General features: G+C 45.1%; 1 protein-coding gene across 2 annotated transcripts in view; it reads left to right on the top strand.

Annotated features, from left to right (window-relative positions):
* Positions 1–20,231, top strand: part of vps50 (VPS50 EARP/GARPII complex subunit) — a 321,852-nt gene that overhangs the window by 54,620 nt on the left and 247,001 nt on the right. For both annotated transcript variants that reach the window (XM_068009984.1, XM_068009978.1), the window contains exons 4-5: positions 192–263; positions 13,446–13,499. In XM_068009984.1, coding sequence (XP_067866085.1) covers positions 192–263; positions 13,446–13,499 — 126 coding nt within the window. The remainder of the gene's footprint in view (positions 1–191; positions 264–13,445; positions 13,500–20,231) is intronic.

Here is a 20,231-nt window from a genome sequence, read left to right as displayed (position 1 = left end):
TGCTGCTGTAAGTTTTGCGTTGAATCCCCTCAAATAAATTGCCCTGAGAATTAATCATTCTGCCGCATCAGAAGATTACTATAATCAGTGTACTGATGATTTTTATGTGTCTTTTCCCAATGCAATGAATATTTGTTAATTATGCTTACTTTGGCTGGTAATTGATTTTCTGATTCCTTGTTTGTCCACAGAAACTCCCCTCTGTTCTCAATCTACAAGATCTGGAAGAATACAGAGATAAACTGAAACAGCAGCAAGCTGCTGTAAGTATCTTTTGCTATTAACAATTAGTAGAAAACCAGGGTGAGTAGTCAAAGCACATGTTATAGGTACCTTCGTTTGTGACGTGCTTATCCTCTGCAAACACAGTATATTCCACCAAATGAAAGCCTGGAAGTGATGTGATGGCAGTTTAAAAATTATTCTCGTTTGGCTACAGGTAACTCTCCTGAACCACCTGGCGTTATATCTGTTGACATGGCTAATTTTCTTGCGGCAAATATGATTAGAGGGTCAGAGTGGCCTTTATTACCTGCTGACTAAAGTTTTTTTTGGATATAGGTAGTTAATCCTGAAGTTTTGGATATCAACCTGTTGTAACTATATAGTTTAGCACTGAGCTTCTGGTTTTAGAAGCAGTAGGCTAAATCTGAAGTATTTTACTTATATAATTTCAGAACTTGGTATGTAAACAAAAGTTTTATTCTGACTAATGGAATGCATTTACAAATTCAAGATAATTTTTTTCCTTCAAATTATCAAGTTGTGTTCTGCAGTATACTGTACCAATGAAACTTTTTGAGAACTCCTGTTCAGCCTAACGTATCACCACAGGAATGTACGTTGAAGTAAAATCAGAATGCTGGATATACACAACAGGTCAGTCAGTATCTCTAGAGAGAAAAGGCAGGTTTTGATGTACTGGGTATGTACCCTTCAACAGAGCTGTGGAATTAACCAGGTATTTCTGTAAGGTTGGACAGAATAAAGAGAAAAATGAAGGGAAGTTTAACAAATTGAAGGAAAGATCATCAGCGAGGCAATGGGAACACATTTAAAAGGGTAAAAGAATGTGCAAATAATTGGGTGGGCAGGGATGAAAAGACATGGAAATGGGAAATGGGGAAACAGACCACAAAAAACCCTGCAAAAGAAGTTAATACCATGGGACCAGACCAGTCAACCCTTTAGCGGTACTGTGTTCTCGTGGAAGAGATCTACCTCAAACATCAACTTTGCACTCCATTATTCTCTCCACACCTTGGTCACTGACTGACTCTGCCACCCCACAGCACCAGTGCTCCTGCTTCAAAGAAATATTGAAAATTGTTCAGACCAGAAGACTGCAGAATGCCCAAGGGCAAGGTGATCCTGGATCTTACATTGAATCTAATTGCAACATTATAGGAAACCAAAGACAGAGGTCAGAATGAGAATGGAAGTAAAAGTTCAAGTGACCGGGAAGTCAACATCACACTTGTGGACAGAAATCAGGTGCCCAGCAAAGGGGTCACCAGATCTGTGCAGAAAACAGAGATGTTTGGCAAAGTGGTCCCTAACATTGTGTTGAACTTTATCACCATGAGCCTGAAGTTTAAACTTATTGAATTGCATCATTTTTTTTTGTAAGTTACAAATGGTTTGAAAGTAAAATCTTCAGCTGTTTTTGAAAGGATTTTGTTGTAGACTATAGAGCTGGCGGGCAACCATAAAGGCGGGGCTAAAGCGAGGCGAGTCGAAGAGACTTAGCAGTTGGCAGAAAAAAAGACAGAAGTGCAAGGAGAGAGCCAACTGTGTAACAGCCGACAGCCAGTTTTATTTGCAGCACCTGTGGAACAGTCTGTGACTCTAGAATTGGCCTTTATAGCCACTCCAGGTGCTGTTTCACAATCCACTGACCACCTCCAGGCGCTTACCCATTGTCTCTCGAGACAAGGAGGCCAAAGAAGAAGAAGAATAGTATCTGACCACAGACTTGGGCATCAGCTAATGTTTTGAGAAATGGGGAATACTTGGTATTGTGATAAAGGAGATTTGTTGAATTGAGGTACTTCATCTACCAGTTTGATAGCATAAGACAATGTTTTGTTACCTTGCTACCTGTTCAGTCATTGTTGGATCAATAGACTGGGATAAAGGGCAGGGAGGGGCAAGAGTTTCTGAAGTGCGTTGAGAGTTTTCTTGATCAGTAAGTTTCCGGCCGAATGAGGAAGGAGGCATTGCTAGATCTGGTTCTGGGGAATGAATGGGTCTGGGGGATGATAGCATAGTTGTTGAGTTACTGGACTGGTAATCTAGGGATGGGTAATAAATACTGGCCAAGGCAACGACGCCCACATCCCAGGAATGAATAAATAAAAATCCAGAGGCCTGGATTAATGATCCAGAGACATCAGTTCAAATCCCACCACAGCATCTGGGGTAATTTTAAATTCAATTAATAAATTTCCAGCGTGGACTCGATGTGCTGAATGTCCTCCATTTGTGCCATAAATGAATTTGTCTCTAAGTGGATCAAGAATCAGTAGGAGAACTTTCAGGGAACAGTGATCATAGTATCATAATGTTTAGGTTAACAGTGGAAAAGGGCATGGAGCAATCTAGCATAAAAATACTTAACTGGAGGAGGGTCAACTTCGGTGGGTTGAGAACAGACTTGGTCCAGGTAAATTGAAATCGAAGATTGGCAGGCAAAACTATAATTGAACAATGGGTGGCATTTAAAAAGGAGATGGTTCAGGTACAGTCGAGGTACTGTTCTATGAGGGGAAAAAGTAGAGCCAGCAAAGCCGGAGCTCCTTGGATGACGAAAGAGATATCGAGAAAGATGAAGCAGAAAAAAGATCTATATGACTAATGTCAGGCTGATAATACAAGTGTGCACCAGGCAGAGTATGGAAAGTTCAGGGGGGAGGTGATAAAGGAAATAAGAGGGGCAAAGGGAGATCATGAGAAGAGACTGGCAGCTAACATAAAAGGAAATCCAAAATTTTTCTATAGGCATTCTTTTGGGCCTCCTTATCTCGAGAGACAATGGATACGCGCCTGGAGGTGGTCATATAGATAGTAAAAATATAGTAAGAGGAGGGATGATGCCGATTCGGGACTGAAAAGGAGACCTGCGCATGGAGGCAGAGAGTGTGGCTGAGGTAGTAAATGAGTGATTTGCATCTGTCTTCAAGGAAGAATATGTTGCCAAAATTATGGTGAAAGAAGAGGAGATGGGCTAAAAATTGATAGAGAAGGTACCATTAAGGCTAGTTGTACTTAAAGTTGATAAGATGTGTCTGAAGATACTGAGGAGTGAGGGTGAAAATTGTGGAGTTACTGGCAACGGCCTTCCAATCTGCCTTGGATACTGGTGGATGGTCCCAGAGGACTGGAGAATTGCAAATGTTAGACTCTTGTACAAAAAAGGGTGTAAGGATAAACCCAGCAACTACAGGCCAGTCAGCTTAACCTCTGTTTTGGGAAAGCTTTTAGTAACGATAATTTGGGACAAAATTAACAGTCACTTGGACAAGGTTGGATTAATTAAGGAACGCCAACACTGATTTGTTAAAGGCAAATCATTATTAACTAACTTGATAGAGTTTTTTTTAAGGGTACTATGGTTGATGTAATGTATATGGAATCCCAAAAGGTACTCGATAATTATTGCATAATAGGCTTGTCAGCAAAGTTGAGGCCCATGAAATAAAAGGGACAGTGGCACAATGGATATGAAGTTGCCTGGGTGACAGGAGACAGAGTAGCACTGGAGGAAGGTATATTGTGGTGTTCCTCAGGGGTCAGGACTAGGACCACTGCTTTTCTTGAGAAATACGACCTTGACTTGAGTGCATAGTGCACAGTTTCAAAGTTTGCAAATCTCATCAAACTTGGAAGTATAGTGAACTTTGAGGAGGACAGTGATATACTTCAAGAGGACATAAGCTGGTGGAATGGGCGGGCAAGTGGCAGATGAAATTTAACGCAGAGAAGTGATGCGTTTTGGTAGAAACAGTGAGGAGAGGCAATATAAAATAAAGGGTATTGTTCTAAAGGGAGTGCAGTAGCAGAGAACTGAGGGCATGTGTGCACAAATTGTTGAAGATGGCATGCCAAGTTGAGAAAGTGATTAAAAAGACATGTGGGATCCTGGGCTTTATAAATAGAGGCATAAAGTACAAAATCAAGCAAGTTATGATGAGCCTTTATGAAGCACTGGCTCGTCCTCAACTGGAGTAGTATGTCCAATTCTGGGCACCACACTTAAAGAAGGATGTGAGGGCTTTAGACAGGGTGCAGAATAGATTTACGAGAATGGTTCCAGAGATGAGGGACTGCAATGATAGATAGATTGCAGCAGCTGGGGTCGATCTCCTTGAAGAGAAGGTTGAAATGAGATTTGATCATAAGAACTAGGAGCAGGAGTAGGCCGTCCGGCCCCTCGAGCCTGCTCCGCCATTCAATAAGATCATGGCTGATCTTTTCGTGGACTCAGATCCACTTACCCGCGCTCTCACCGTATCCCTTAATTCCTTTATTGTTCAAAAAGATATCTACCTTAGCTTTAAAAACGTTTACTGAAGAAGCGTCAACTACTTCACTGGGCAAGGAATTCCATAGATTAACAACCCTCTGGGTGAAGAAGTTCCTTCTTAATTCAGTCCTCAATCTGCTCCCTCTAATCTTGAGGCTATGCCCTCTTGTCCTAGCTTCACCTGCCAGTGGAAACATCCTCTCTACTTGTAACTTATCTATTCCCTTCATGATTTTATATGTTTCTATAAGATCCCCCCTCATTCTTCTGAACTCCAATGAATATAATCCCAATCTACTCAGTCTCTCCTCATAAGCCAACCCCCTCAACTCCGGAATCAACCTAGTGAACCTCCTCTGCACCCTCTCCAGTGCCAGTATATCCTTTCTCAAGTAAGGAGACCAAAACTGCACACACTACTCCAGGTGCGGCCTCACCAGTACCTTATACAGCTGCAACATAACCTCTCTGCTTTTAAACTCAATCCCTTTAGCAATGAAGGACAAAATTCCATTTGCCTTCCTAATTACTTGCTGTACCTGCAGACCAACCTTCTGCGATTCATGCGCAAGGACACCCAGGTCCCTCTGCATAGCAGCATGCTGCAACTTTTTACCATTCAAGTAATAATCCTTTTTGCTGTTAATCCTACCGAAATGAATGACTTCACATTTACTAACATTGTATTACATCTGCCAGACCATTGCCCACTCACTCAATGTATCTATGTTCCTCTGCAAAGTTTCACAGTCATCTGCACACTTTGCTCTGCCACTCATCTTAGTGTCATCTGCAAATTTTGACACCCTACATGTGGTCCCCAACTCCAAATCATCTATATAAATTGTAAATAATTGCGGTCCCAACACCGATCCCTGAGGCACACCACTAGTGACTGATTGCCAACCAGAATAGCACTCATTTATCCCCACTCTCTGCTTCCTGTTAGTCAACCAATCCTCTATCCATGCTAATACTTTACCCCTAACGCCATGCATCCTTATCTTATGCAGCAGCACCTTGTCGAAGGCCTTTTGGAAATCTAGGTACACCACATCCACTGGGTCCCCATTGTCCACCTTGCTCGTAATGTCATCATAGAATTCCAAAAGATTTCCCAAGCATGACCTGCCCTTCATGAACCCATGCTGCGTCTACCCAACGGGACAATTTCTATCGAGATGCCCTGCTATTTCTTCCTTGATAATAGACTCAAGCATCTTCCCCACTACAGAGGTTAAGCTAACCGGTCTATAATTCCCCATCTTTTGTCTACCTCCCTTTTTAAACAGTGGCGTCACATCTGCTGTTTTCCAATCAGCTGGGACTACCCCAGAGTCCAGCGAATTTTGGAAAATTACCGCCAGTGCACCTGCTATTTCTCCCGCCATCTCTTTTAGTACCCTGGGATGCATTCCATCAGGGCCAGGAGACTTATCAATCCTTGACAGGGGTATTAAAAATCATGAGGGGTCTAAACAGAGCAAATAAAAGAAACTGTTGCCATTGGCAGAAGGGTCAAGAACCAGTGGACACAGATTTTAAGTGATTGGCAAAAGAACGAAAAGCGACATGAGGAAGAGCTTTTTTACGCAGCGAGTGGTTACAATCTGGAATGCACTGCCTGAGAGTTTGGCAGAGGCAGATTTGTTTATGGCTTTCAATAGGGAATTGGATAAGCACCTGTAGGGGAAGAAATTGCAGGGCTACAGGGGAAGTGGGGGGAGTGGGATGAGCTAAATTGCTTGTGCAGAGAGCTGGTACGGTCTTGACAGGCCAAATGGCAGCCTCCTGTGCTGTAACCATTCTGTGATACTATGCTACGATATCTTGTGCAATATCCAAACTTGGTCGTGTTATGTTTTTATTGTTTGTGGTAGTTATAATCAGAAAATGGCACTAAACAATTTTTTACATTTCTTTAATGGGATGTGGCGCTGTTGCAAGGCCACCATTTATTGCCCATTCCTCATTGACATTGAGAAGGTGATGTTGAGCTGCTGCCTTGAACTGCTGCAGGCCACGTGAAGGTACTTCCACAGTGCTGTTAGGTTGGGAATTCCAGGATTTTGAGCCAGGGGCGATAGAAGAATGGTGATTAAATCATTTATGATATAATGAGCTTATATCACTGAGGAAATTTGAAAAAAAAGTTTATAAAAAGAACATTCGAAAAAGGAGCAGGCGGAGGCCATTCAGTCATTCGTGCCTGCTTTGCAGTTTGAAAAGGTCATGCTTATCTACCTCAACTCCACCTCCTCGCAATGTCCCCATATCTCTGAATTATCCTCGTACCCAAAAATCAATTGATCTCTGGCTTGAATATACTCAACAACTGAGCATCCACAGCTCTCTGGGTAGAGAATTCAAAGATTCACAACCCTTTGAGTCAAGAAATTTCTTTGTATCTCAGTCTTAAATGGATGACCACTTATTCTGACTGAGTTCTACACTCCCCAGCCAGGGGAAATAGCCTCTCAGCATCTACTGTTAGGCCACTTAAGAATTTTATATTTTTCAATCAGATCACCTCTCATTCTTAAAACTGTAGGGAATATAGGTCTAGTATACCCAACTTCCCCTCAGAGCAATCCCCTCATCCCAGGAATCAGCCTAGTGAACCTTTGTTGCACTCGCTCTAAGGCATGTAAATCCTTCCTTAGGTAAGAAGATCAAAACCGTATAGTACTTCAGGTGTGGTCGCACCAAGGTGCTGTACAATTCTAGTATAACTTCTTTACTGTAAAACTCTAATCCCTTTGTAATAAAGGCTAAGATACCATTTGCTTTCCTCATTGGTTGCTGCACCAAGGTTCCTTAGACAGTACCTTCCAAACCCACAACCTCTACCACCTAGAAGGACAAGGGCAGCATGGGAACACCACCACCTGCAAGTTCCGCTCCAAGCCGTGCACCATCTTGACTTGGAACTATATCGCCGTTCCTTCACTGTCGCTGGGTCAAAATCCTGGAACTCCCTTCCTAGTAGCACTGTGGGATGTATCTACCCTACGTGGACTGCAGCAGTTCAAGAAGGTGGTGAGCCACCACCTTCTCGAGGGCAGTTAGAGATGGGCAATAAATGCTGGCATAGCATAATTTTCTGGAGTCGGGACAGTTCCCTCTGTCTCTCTCTCGCCTTCTGAACACCTTTGTGGATGAAGAACCTCTTGATGTTCTCCTTAATCTCTTCCCACCAGTGAACTGGAGACTCAAAGAGGGGTTTCACGGTCCTCCAACCTTTGTAATCCCTTTTGAGTTCCTCAACGTTCTCTGGGGTCAGCAGTGTCGCATTGAGCTTCCACGTCCCTCTGCCAACCCGCTGGTCGTCCTGTAAGTGACAGTCGGCCAGTAAGAGGCAGTGGTCGGAGAAGAACACCGGCTTGACGTCGGTGGATCCGACCGTGACAGCACGGGACACAAACAGGAAGTCAATCCTGGAACGGGCAGACCCGTCCGATCTTGACCATGTGTATCTGCGCTGCGCTCCGTCTGCAGGTTTGCTGAAGACGTCGTGCAGTTTGGCATCTTTAACTGTTTCTATTAGGAATCTGGACGTAGCGTCCAGTTTGCTGTCGTCACTGCCGGATCGTCCAGCCGCATCGATGATGCAGTTGAAGTCACCGCCTAGGATGACCGGCCTGGACGTCGCCAGCAGCAGTGGGAGCTGCTGGAAGACGGTCAGCCGCTCGCTGCGTTGTACCGGGGCGTACACGTTGATCAACCGGAGCGGAGCGTTGTTGTACATCACGTCTGCTACAAGGAGGCGACCGCCCACCACCTCCTTAACTTCGGAGATGGTGAAGTTACCTCCCCGCAGCAGAATACCCAGGCCGGAGGAACGGCAGTCATTACCCCCCGACCAGATCGATGGCCCGTGGGACCACCATCGCGACCACTGCCTGTAGGTGCTGAGGTGTGGTATTCCACACTCCTGCAGAAACAGTAGGTCAGCTTTGACCTTGGCAAGGTAATCCAAGGTTGAAACACATCGCGTAGTAGATTTAATGCGACGCACATTAACGGAAGCAATTCTTGCACCCATTTTTTACTAAAAATTAGTTGTTGCTTCCCATACCATTTGTCCTCGCTAGTCCCAGTCCTTCGGGATGTTCCTGCATACCCATCGTGTGCGCAAGCAGTTTCACGTTGGTTGGGCTCAGAAACCCCTCCTGATTTTTCATGCAGGGTTTGTTCCGCTCGGGTGACATCGGGGGGGGTCTTGTAGGCAGAGGGGATTGGGTTGTCCTCAGCTGCTTCCATCTGTTCCTCCTCGAAAACATCACAGCTCCCGGTCTCCCGGAGCTCAGGTGCGCCAGACGTGTCTTTGCTCCCGGTGTCCCGGAGCTGAGGTGCGTTGGCCACGTCGTTACGTGTGGCGCATTGGGGTTGAGGCACGCCGGGCCCATCACAGCTTCCAGTGCCCGGGGGCTGGGATGCTTTATCATCCATCTCGGAGTTCTGCCGCCTCTTTTGAAGGGGCTGTCGTTCCAGCATTTCCCCGTCCAGTGAAGAGGAGTTGTTGCAGTCTGATTCAGAAGAGAGCCTCCTCTTGCCACTGGTTTGGGTGGTGGCTTTGGGATGTTTTTTCTTTGTGGTTTTCCTCTGGACCACTTGCCACTGACCTGTTTGTCCATCTGCTGCCTCCTCCTCCATTGATTCTGTCTGTGGAGCAGGGGTTTCCGGGCGCTGGGTAGGTGCTGGGTCGTTGGTTTCAGCCGCCTCCCCTTCCTTCTCAGGTTGAAGTTCCTCACTGCGGAGAAGGTTGCTGGTCTCCTTTCGAACAGCGGACGCCTTCATCAAACCTTCTCCCGGCCTTTCCTTGGACCTTGCTGCCTGAGCATAGCTGAGGCAACGTTTGGGGCAGGTCTTGTAGAGATGGCCTGCCGCACCGCACAAGTTGCAACACTTAGCGATTAAGGAGAACATCAAGAGGTTCTTCATCCACAAAGGTGTTCAGAAGGCGAGAGAGAGACAGAGGGAACTGTCCCGACTCCAGAAAATTATGCAAAATCTACTCTGGTTGCAGTCAATGGGGGTCGAGGTCAAGGAGGACCTCCAAGAGGTGAGGAGCCAGCAGGCCTCGCTCTTTGCCAAGGAGGCCTCCAAGATCATCTTCCGGTCCAGAGTCCGCTCCATCGAGCAGGATGAGACGTGCTCGCGTTACTTCTTCCAAAAGGTACACAGAGAGAGCTTTGTTATCAGCAGCCTGAAGGAAGAAGATGGCTCGGTAACGTCTTCGCAGTCCGACATACTAAGGATCAGCAAATCCTTTTATGCTGGGCTGTATGACGCGAAGCCCACAGACAGCAGAGCCTCCCAGTCCTTCCTGTCATCTATCACAGAGGTCTTAGATGACAGGAGGAGGGAGAGACTGGACAAGCCGCTAACTCTGGACGAGCTGACAAAGGCCGTCGAGTCTTTCGAGACGAGTAAAACTCCCGGGAGCGACGGCTTACCGGTCGAGTTGTACTCGGCCCTGTGGGACTGGGTCGGCCCGGACCTGCTGGAATGTATACGAGAGTATGCTCCTGGCTGGCAGCATGTCAGAATCCATGAGAAAAGGCATCATCACTCTCATTTACAAGCAGAAGGGGGAGAGGGCAGAAATCAGAAATTGGCGGCCCATCTCACTGCTTAATGTTGATTACAAGATTCTGTCCAAAGTCATAGCCAGTCGAGTGAAGTCTGCTCTGGAGTTGGTGATTCACCCCGATCAGACCTGTACTGTACCCGGCAGGAAGATCTCTGATAGTCTCGCGCTACTCAGGGATACGATCGCCTACGTACGGGACAGGAGGGTGGACACCTGCCTCATCAGCCTGGACCAGGAGAAGGCTTTTGACAGGATATCGCACACCTACATGATGGACGTGCTTTCCAAAATGGGGTTTGGGGAGGGAATCTGCAATTGGATCCAACTGCTCTACACAAACATCAGTAGCGCAGTCTCAATCAACGGGTGGGAATCTGAAAGTTTCCCGATCAAATCTGGAGTCAGACAGGGCTGTCCTCTGTCCCCGGTCTTGTTTGTTTGCTGTATTGAACCCTTTGCTGAGTCTATTAGGAAGGATGCGAGCATAGGAGGGGTGACAATCCCAGGCAGCGGAGGCACTCAGGTCAAAACCTCCCTGTACATGGATGACGTCGCCGCTTTCTGCTCGGATCCGCTGTCCGTGCGCAGACTGATGAGCATCTGCGACCAGTTCGAACTGGCCTCGGGAGCCAAAGTTAACCACGGCAAGAGCGAGGCCATGTTCTTTGGCAACTGGGCTGACCGATCCTTTGTCCCCTTCACTGTCAGGTCAGATTACCTGAAGGTGCTGGGGATATGGTTCGGAAGGGCCGGGGCGTGCACCAAAACATGGGAGGAGCGAGTAGCCAAGGTACGACAAAAGTTGGGCATGTGGGGGCAGCGATCTCTCTCCATTGTGGGTAAGAACCTGGTCATCAGGTGCGAGGCGCTCACGTTGTTGCTCTACGTGGCGCAGGTCTGGCCCATACTCCACTCCTGCGCCGTGGCAGTCACCCGAGCCATTTTCCGCTTCGTCTGGGGATCTAAAATGGACCGGGTCTGGAGGGACACGATGTTCAAATCTCTGCACAAGGGCAGGAAAAATGTACCCAACGTGGCCCTCATCCTGATGACCACCTTCGTGTGCGGCTGCATCAAGCTGTGTGTAGATCCCCAGTACGCAAACTCCAAGTGTCACTACGTGCTGAGGTTCTATCTGTCCCCGGTGTTGCGAAGGACGGGCCTGGTCACATTGCCGCGGAACGCTCCATGCAGTTGGGCGGTGCCGTACCACCTATCCTTCGTGGAGCAGTTTCTGCGGGAAAACACCTTTGACCACCGGTCCATCAGGCAGTGGTCTGCACGGAATGTCCTCAAGGCCCTGCGGGAAAAGGAAACGGTGGATCCTGTCGGATGGTTCCCCGAGCAGACCGTCAAAGTCATTTGGCGGAATGCCTCATCACCAGAACTTTCAAACAAGCACCAAGACGTAGCTTGGCTGGTGGTGAGAAGGGCCCTCTCCGTCAGATCCTTCATGCACACCCGAAGTCTCGCCCCCTCCGCACAGTGCCCCCGCGTTGGCTGTGGTGGGGAAGAGACGGTCGCCCACCTCCTCCTGGAATGTGCCTTTGCAAAGCAGGTGTGGAAAGAGATGCAGTGGTTTTTGTCAAGGTTCATCCCAAGCAGCTCTGTAACACAGGAGTCTGTGCTCTACGGGCTGTTCCCAGGGACGCACACCGAGACAAACATCAACTGCTGCTGGAGGACTATCAATTCGGTGAAAGACGCCCTTTGGTCTGCCCGAAACTTGCTGGTCTTCCAGCGCAAAGAGTTGTCCACCACCGAATGTTGCAGACTGGCACATTCCAAGGTCCAGGACTACGTGCTGAGGGACGCACTAAAGCTTGGGGCAGCCGCAGCAAAGGCTCAATGGGGAAGGACCACAGTGTAAGGTTCCCCCACCAAGCTGGACTGAGGGGCTGGATCCATGGGAAACCCCCCGAACTGTATCGTTAATATTCTCAATTGCTGTAAATGTAAAACTGCAATTGACATGACAATTGTGAAACGGAAGGGTTGGGAAGAAACTCATGACAGTATTGAAGGAAACTGATCTCCCTTGCAATGTTTGTATTTTTTGGTGCTGTTTGGAAACTGTTTGGCAATGTAATTTTTACAGATTTTTATGAATAAAGTATATTTTGGAAATAAAAAATAAATAAATGCTGGCATAGCCAGCGACGCCCACATCCCATGAACGAATTTTTTAAAAACTGCATGGTAACTTTGTGATTTGTGTACAAGGACACCCATGTCGCTCTCGATATCAACATTTCCCAGTCTTTCACCATTTAAAAAAAATTCTGCTTTTCTATTTTTTCTACCAAAGCTGATAACTTCACACTTCTCCCTTACATTCCATCTGCCATGTTCCTGCCCATTCACTCAATCTGTCTATATCTCTTTGCGGCCTCCTGGTAGCTTACTTTCCCACCTAACTTTGTATAATTTTCAAACTTGGATACGTTACACTCGGTCCCTTCATCTAAGTCATTGATCTGGATTGTCAATAACTGAGGCCCGTATCATTATCAGAATAGCTGCTTAGCTGAGGTATGGAATGCTGCTGCCTGTGGAACTGCAGCCCACCTGAGATGTTGTGTTGAGGAAAAAATACTTAGTTAAGGTATTCTGCATATTTTTTCGAGCTTTCTTTAAATTAAAGGAGAAGTCTAGGAAGAATCCTTCCAATGCAAAATACTTTTTAAATGTGAAATGCAAACACTGCATTTTCTAGATAGTTTAGGCTTGTTTCAGTGCCTCTTTGTCCTCCCACAAAATCTGCTGTTCTGATTTAGATTTTGTACCTGGAGCTCCTCTGGTGTTTACAAGGTAGCTTGCAGACATCCTGGAGTGGCCTGCACAACTTATTTGGGAGTCCATGCTCTGTATGAGAGATGATTGTAAAAGAGATGTGGTCTGGACTTTATCTGTATTTTCTGTTAAACAGTTCTGTTAAGTGCATGGACAAAGCCTGTTTTCTGTGTGTGCACTCTGTTCACTCTATGAAAAGCAGTGACTCCAATCAGATTAAGTAGAAAATGGATGACATTTCAAAGCTTCCCATTTAGTTAACTTAATAAAAACTATTAAATGGCTTTTTGACTAGATTGCATGTTTCGTTACTTTCCAAGTCATGGTTCGCTTCTCTATTAATTTCCTCGCTTATATTTATGGACTGAAACACATTCAGAACATCAAAGTTTACATTCTAGTAAAATTAGAAGTATTTAAGTTGTGCGATAGGAAATGTTTTATTTTGAATAATGAGTAATTCTTGTTTCTAGTGTTGACAGTACTAATGTGAGAAAGTCTAATTAGCTGGATGTTTGCTTTCCTTTACAGGTATCAAAGAAAGTAGCAGATTTAATCCTTGAAAAGCAAGCTGCATATGTGAAGGTAAGGGACCACAAACTAACCAGTGAACAATCATTTATAATCAACTCAAAACATGGTTGAGGCATGTATGTAAATGATTCCAGTCAAATGATTTGAGCAACAATATATTATCCCTTTGAAACCAGCTTTCCACTATGTAAGATTTCAGTACATAGAAGGTAGGTCACATTGCAAATAAGGAATAAAACTTGCTGCAGAATGCTGTGCTGCACCACATCACTTGTATTCCAATATTTACTAATGTGGAGTGTGGGAGATGCAGTTCATTCCTCCACCCAGCTGCATTGAAGTGGAGAAACTATGCATCTCTTCGCAAAGGGAATGGATGATATTCTTGGATTGAACTTGAGCAACATTTAGCAGCCGGTTTCAAAGCCTTGTTGGAATATTCTGGTAAAGAGATCTAGGATTGAATACAACCTGGGGTAAAAATTCAATGGTAACATTAACTTTCAAAAAGCCAATTTATTACTAATCCAAGTTAGATAGAATTTCTCATGCCAAGTTGGTGAACACAGCACAACAGTTGATAACAGAGAAGAGAACAGATGGTCACAGTTCCTCTTCCTGTTTGTTAGCTATTGCTTCTCCTGCAAAAAAGATGCACTTATGTGGTTGTTGGTTGAAGGGGAGCTTTATCCTGAAGTTTGAAGAATTCTGCTACTGCTAGACTGCTGCTTCAAAACCCAGGCAGACCTGTTGCTTCAAGCTTGACAGAAGACCTATGTGATGCCTGCTGCAGTTAAATTGCTGTGAACACCTACCCATTGCAGATTGTTCATCAACCTCGCCTGGAGAGACTTGGAGCGGCATCTGACTCTGGGACACCTCAACATACCAAAAACATCGTACCAGAATGTGATAAACTCAAACTTTTTATTTTTTTCCTTTTTATTTTTAAGAAACAGCTGTAAACCAAAAATCCTTTTCCCTGGTTAACCAGTTTTTAAAAAATATGTATGTATGTGTGCATGAGCATTCAGGAAATAAGGGGTTTTTCATATATATAGAATAATCTTGTTAGTAAAGACCTGTTATTTCTTTTCTAATAAATAGTTAATGTTGTTTAAAGAAACCTGGTTTATTCTGGGGGAAAAATAAAGTGTTTAATTTGGCTGTTCTTCAGTCGGCAGGAAACTTTATTTGATGCACTATGACCTGTGGAGTAGTGGGACTGAATTAATAGTGCATTACCCCCGCCTTGGTTGTAACAACATGTCTCAGCTCATCTGCTGAAACCCTCATTTTTTGTCTTTGTTACCTCTAGACTTGCTCCTATCATCCCTGTGCTCGCTGACTTACATAGGCTCCCGGTCAAGCGATGCTTTGATTTTTAAAATTCTCATCCTTGGTTTCACATCTCTCTCGTGACCTCTTTTCTCCCTATCTCTGTAATCTCTGCCAGCCCCGCAACACTATGAGGTATCTGCACTTATCTAATTTTGGTCTTTTGAGCATCCTCGATTTTAATTGCCCCACCATTGGTAGCTGTACCTTCAGCTGCCTAGGCCTGAAGCTGTGGAATTCTCTCCCTTCATCTTTCAGTGTCTGCCTCACTTTCCTTCTTTGACAGGAAGGTCCTTCCCATTGCTGAAAGCATGCTCAGGTGCACAAGGTTAAGAGACGATGTTAGCTGGAGTATTGAGCTCCGAAATGGCAGTGTTATGCACTGATTGATGTTACGATCTGCTTACTTTGCATACTTCCAGCGGACACTTCCTGCGCGTGCATGCCAACGGCCTCATCAAAATTTTGTCTGCAACATGTGGCCTCCATTTTGGAGGCAAAACTGGGTGCAGCAGAGCTAAATTTCACGACACTGATCTGTTCATATCCACAGCATAAGATGAATGGTAATATCAACTACTACTAAATGTGGCATGAAAGGCTTCATGCCATACGAATTAGGAGCAGAAGTCGGCCATTTGGCCCCTCTAGCCTGCTCCGCCATTCAATAAGATCATGGCTGATCTGTTTGTGTCCCGAATTCCACACTTCTATCTATCCTCGATAACCTTTGATTCCCTTGCCGAACGAGAATCTATCGACCTCCGCCTTAAAAATATTCAATGACCCCGCCTCCGCCACCTTCTGAGGCAGAGAGTTCCAAAGTTGCACAACCATTTGAGAGAAAAAAATTCTCCTCATCTCTGTCCTAAAAGGGCGACCCCTAATTTTAAAACACTGCCACCTAGTTCTAGACTCACCCACAAGAGGAAACATCTTTTCCACATCCACCTTGTCAAGACTGTTCAGTATCTTGTAAACTTTAATCAAGTCTCCCCTCACTCTTCTAAGCTCCAGTGAAAACAAGCCCAGTCTGTCCAACCTTTCCTCATAAGACAACCCACTCATTCCAGTTATCAGTAAATCTAGTAAACCTCCTCTGAACAGTCTCCTATGTATTTACATCCTTAAATAAGGAGACCAAAAATTGTGTACAGTATTCAAGATTCACCAATGCCCTGTATAACTGAAGCATAACATCCTTAATTTTATTTTCTATTCATCTTGTAATAAAGGATAATATTCCATTAGCCTCCTTCATTACTTGTTGTACCTGCATACTAACTTTTTGTGACTCATGCACGAGAACAGCTGGATCCCTCTGCAGCTTGGAATTCTGCAGTCATTCTCCGTTTAAGTAATACTCTGTCTTTTTATTCTTCCTGCCAAAGTGAACAACTTCACATTTTCCCACATTATACTCCATCTGCCAGATTTTTGCCACTCACTCAAACTATCTATATCGGTCTGCAACCTTCTTATGTCCTCTTCACAACCAACTTTCCTACCTATCTTTGCCATCTGCAAATTTAGCTACCATTGCCATCGTTCCCCTCATCTCAGTCATTGATATAAATTATAAATTGTAAAAAGTTGAGGCCCCAGCGCAGACCCCTGCGGGACTCCACTTGTCACATCCTGCCAACAGCCAATCTTCTATCCATGCAAATATGTTACCCTCCACACCATGAGCTCCTATTTTGCGCAATTACCTTTTATGTGGCACCTTGTCAAAAGCCTTCTGGAAATCCAAATATAATACGTCAACGGGCTCCCCTTTATCCGCAGCACGTTACTCCTTTAATGAACTCCAATAAATTGGTTAAACATGATTTCCCTTTCACAAAACCATGCTGACTATTCCCGATTATCTTGAATTTTTGAAGTGCCTAGCTAAAACCTCCTTGATAGATTTTAGCACCTTCCTCATGACAGATGTCAAGCTAACTGGCCTATAGTTACCTGTTTTCTGCCTCCCCACATCGCATTTTTGAATAGAGGGTTTATATTTGCTACTTTCCAGTCTGATGGAGCCTTTCCAGAATCTTAGCAAATTTTGAAAAATTAACACCAACGCATCACCTGCTTTATTAGCCACCTCTTTTAAGACCCTAGGAAGAAGTCCTTCCGGACCTGGGGACTTGTCAGCCCACAGCTCCATCAGTTTGCTCAGTACTTCTTCCCTGGTGATTGTAATTTCGCCAATTCCTCTCTTCCTTCCACCTCCTGATTTACTACTTTTACTGGAATCTTTTGTATCCTCTATAGTGAAGACAGAAGCAAAATATTTGTTCATTTCACCTGCCATTTCCTTATTATATACTATTAACTTCCCATTCTCACTCACTTTACTTATTCTTTTCATTTTTAAATACCTGTAGAAACTCCTGCTATTGGTTTTTACATTTCTAGCTAGCTTCCTCTCATATTTTAAATTCTTTCTCCTGATTAACGTTTGTCATTCTCTGCCTTTTTTTATATTCTGACCAATCATCTGACCTGCCCCTCAACTTTGCGCAATTATATGCTTTTTTCCTCAAGTTTGATGCTTTCCTTAACTTCTTCAGTTTACCACGGATGGTGGGTCCTACCCTTAGAATTTTTCTTTATAGTAGGAATATACTTATCCTGAATGTTCTGAAATATCCCCATGAATGTATGCCACTGCTTCTCTATTGATCTATCTCCTAGCCTAGTAAACCAGTTCACTTCAGCTAGCTCAGCTTTCATGCCCACATAGTTGCCCTTATTTAAGTTTAAAATACTAGTCTTAGACCCAGTCTTCTCTCTTTCAAACTGGATGTAAAATTCAATCATATTGTGGTCGCTGTTACCGAGAGGTGCCTTTACTCTGAGATTGTTAATTAATCCTGTCACATTACACAATACCAAGTCTAATGTAACCTGCTGTCTGGTTGGTTCCAGAACGTGCTGCTCTAAGAAGCCATCTCAAAAGCATTCTATGAGCTCCTCATCCAGGCTACTGTTACTAATCTGATTTTTCCAGTTTATATGTTGATTAAAATCACCCATGATTATTGCCGTCCCTTTATCACAAGCACCCAATATTTCTTCTTGTATACTTTGTCCAACATTATGATTACTGTTAGGGGGCCTGTATATCACTCCCACTAGTGACTTCTTTCCCCTACTATTCCTCATGTCCACCCAAACTGATTCTATATCCTGATCTTTTGAACCAGGGTCATCTTTAACTGTTGCACCAATGCCATTCCTGATCAACAGTGCTATCCCTCCACCTTGATCTAGCTTCCTACTCTTGAATGTCACATACCCCTCAATATTCAGGACCCAAACCTTGTCATCCTGCAGCCATCACTCCATAATGGCTATCAGATCATATTTATTTACTTCAATGTGCGCTATCAGTTTGTCTGCTTTGTCATGAATGCTCCGTGCATTCAGATATGGAGTCTTTAGTTTTGTCTTTTTGTTATCTTTGTAACCTCTAGTCTTGACTGTTGGTGTGTTCTTAGGTTTTTTCTGTCTGTCCCTTCCTGCTACTCTTTGACCTTCATTTTCCATATTACTATTCTGCTCTCCTGCCTTGACTCTACCCCTTGGTTTGCTACATCTACCCAGGCTTGATCCCTCACCCCCGCCCCCCCCCCCCCGCCCCCCCCACCTTATTTAGTTTAAAGCCCTCTCTCATTTCCTAGTTATACAGTTTGCTAGAACACTGGTCCCAGCACGGTTCAGCTGCAGACTGTCCCAATGATACAGTCCTCACTTTCCCCAGTACTGGGGCCAGTGCCCCACGAACTGTCTTTGAGCCACATATTCATTTCACTAATCTTATATGCCCTCTGCCAATTGGTATGTGGCTCAGGTAATAATCCAGAGATTACTCTCGAGGTTCTGCTCTTCAATTTGGTACCTAGCTCCTCATACTGTCGAAGCAGACTATCTTTCCTAGTCCCAACTATGTTGTTGGTATCTACATGGACTATAACAACTGGATCCACCCCCCTCCCACTCCAAGTTCCCATCCAGTCCTGAGCAGATGTCCTGAACCTTGGCACCGGGTCAGCAACACAGCCTTCTGGACTCATGCTCTCGGCTGCACAGATCAGTGTCAGTCCCCCTCACTATACTATCCCCTACTACCACTACATTCCTTTTTGCTCCCCCCACTTGAATGGCTTCTTGTTCCACAGTGCCGTGGCCAGTCTGCAGAACTCACTTTCGTCCACACGGGTTGAGAGCACCTCAAACCTGTTTGACAATTGCAAGAATGAGGTGCCTACACTACTATCTGCTCAGTCCCTTTACCTGCCTCACTCATGGTCACATCCTCCTGTCCCTCACTGCTGACCAAAACAGAAGACCCTGTTCCACAAGGTATGACCATCTTCCGGAACAAAGTGTCCAGGTATTTCTCCCCTTCCCTTATGTTGCGCAGTGTTTGCATTTTGGCTTCCAGATCAATAATCCTGACCTGGAATTCCTCTCGCTGCTTATGCTTTCTGCAGACGTGTTTGTCCTGGATCACCTTGGCATCTAAAAGCTCCCACATACCACAGCTGCAACATAACACCTGTCCTGTCATCGTTACTTATGCTATTAATTAATTTACTTACTTTATTAATTACTTAATTAACTCTCTTGCTGTTTCCCAATCTATTAAGATTAACTAGTATTAGTAAATAAAACCTTACAATTCGTAAAATTACCCATGTTTTGAGAGTTTCCCTGATGACCATGTGTGCAGGAAGTGTACCATCTGCAGCTACTGGCTACGCGCATTACAGAGCTGGAGCTGCGGGTGGATTCACTGTGGAGCATCCGTGATGCTGAGGACGCTGTGGATAGCACGTTTAGTGAGGTGGTCACACCGCAGGTAATGGCTGCACAGGCAGAAAAGGGATGGGTGACCACCAGGCAGCGTAGTAGGCACAGGCAGGTAGTGCAGGAGTCTCCTGTGGCCATCCCCCTCTCAAACAGATATACAGCTTTGGATACTGTTGTCGGGGGGGGGTGACCTCCCAGGGGAAAGCAGCAACAGCCAGGTCCGTGGCACCAGGGAGGGCTCTGCTGCACAGCAGGGGAGGAAAAGGGGTGGAAGAGCTACAGTGGTAGGGGATTCTATCATAAGGGGTGCTCATAGGCGTTTCTGTGGCCGCAAACGAGACTCCAGGATGGTATGTTCTCTCCCTGGTGCTAGGATCAAGGATATCTCGGAGCGGCTGCAGGACATTCTGAACGGGGAGGGTGAGCAGCCAGAGGTCGCGGCCCATATTGGTACTAATGAAATAGGCAGGAAGAGAGATGAGGTCCTGCAAAGTGAATATAGGGAGTTAGGCAGAAGGTTAAAAAGCAGGACCTCCAGGGTTGTAATCTCAGGATTACTCCCTGTGCCATGTGCTAGTGAGGGTAGGAATAGGAGGATAAGGCAAATGAATGCGTGGCTGGAGAGCTGGTGTA

The sequence above is a fragment of the Heterodontus francisci genome, chromosome 2 (assembly GCF_036365525.1).
Source record: "Heterodontus francisci isolate sHetFra1 chromosome 2, sHetFra1.hap1, whole genome shotgun sequence".
NCBI classification, from domain to species: domain Eukaryota; kingdom Metazoa; phylum Chordata; class Chondrichthyes; order Heterodontiformes; family Heterodontidae; genus Heterodontus; species Heterodontus francisci.
The sequence above is the reverse complement of the archived record's forward strand: the minus strand, read 5'-3'. Positions and strand labels throughout refer to the sequence as shown.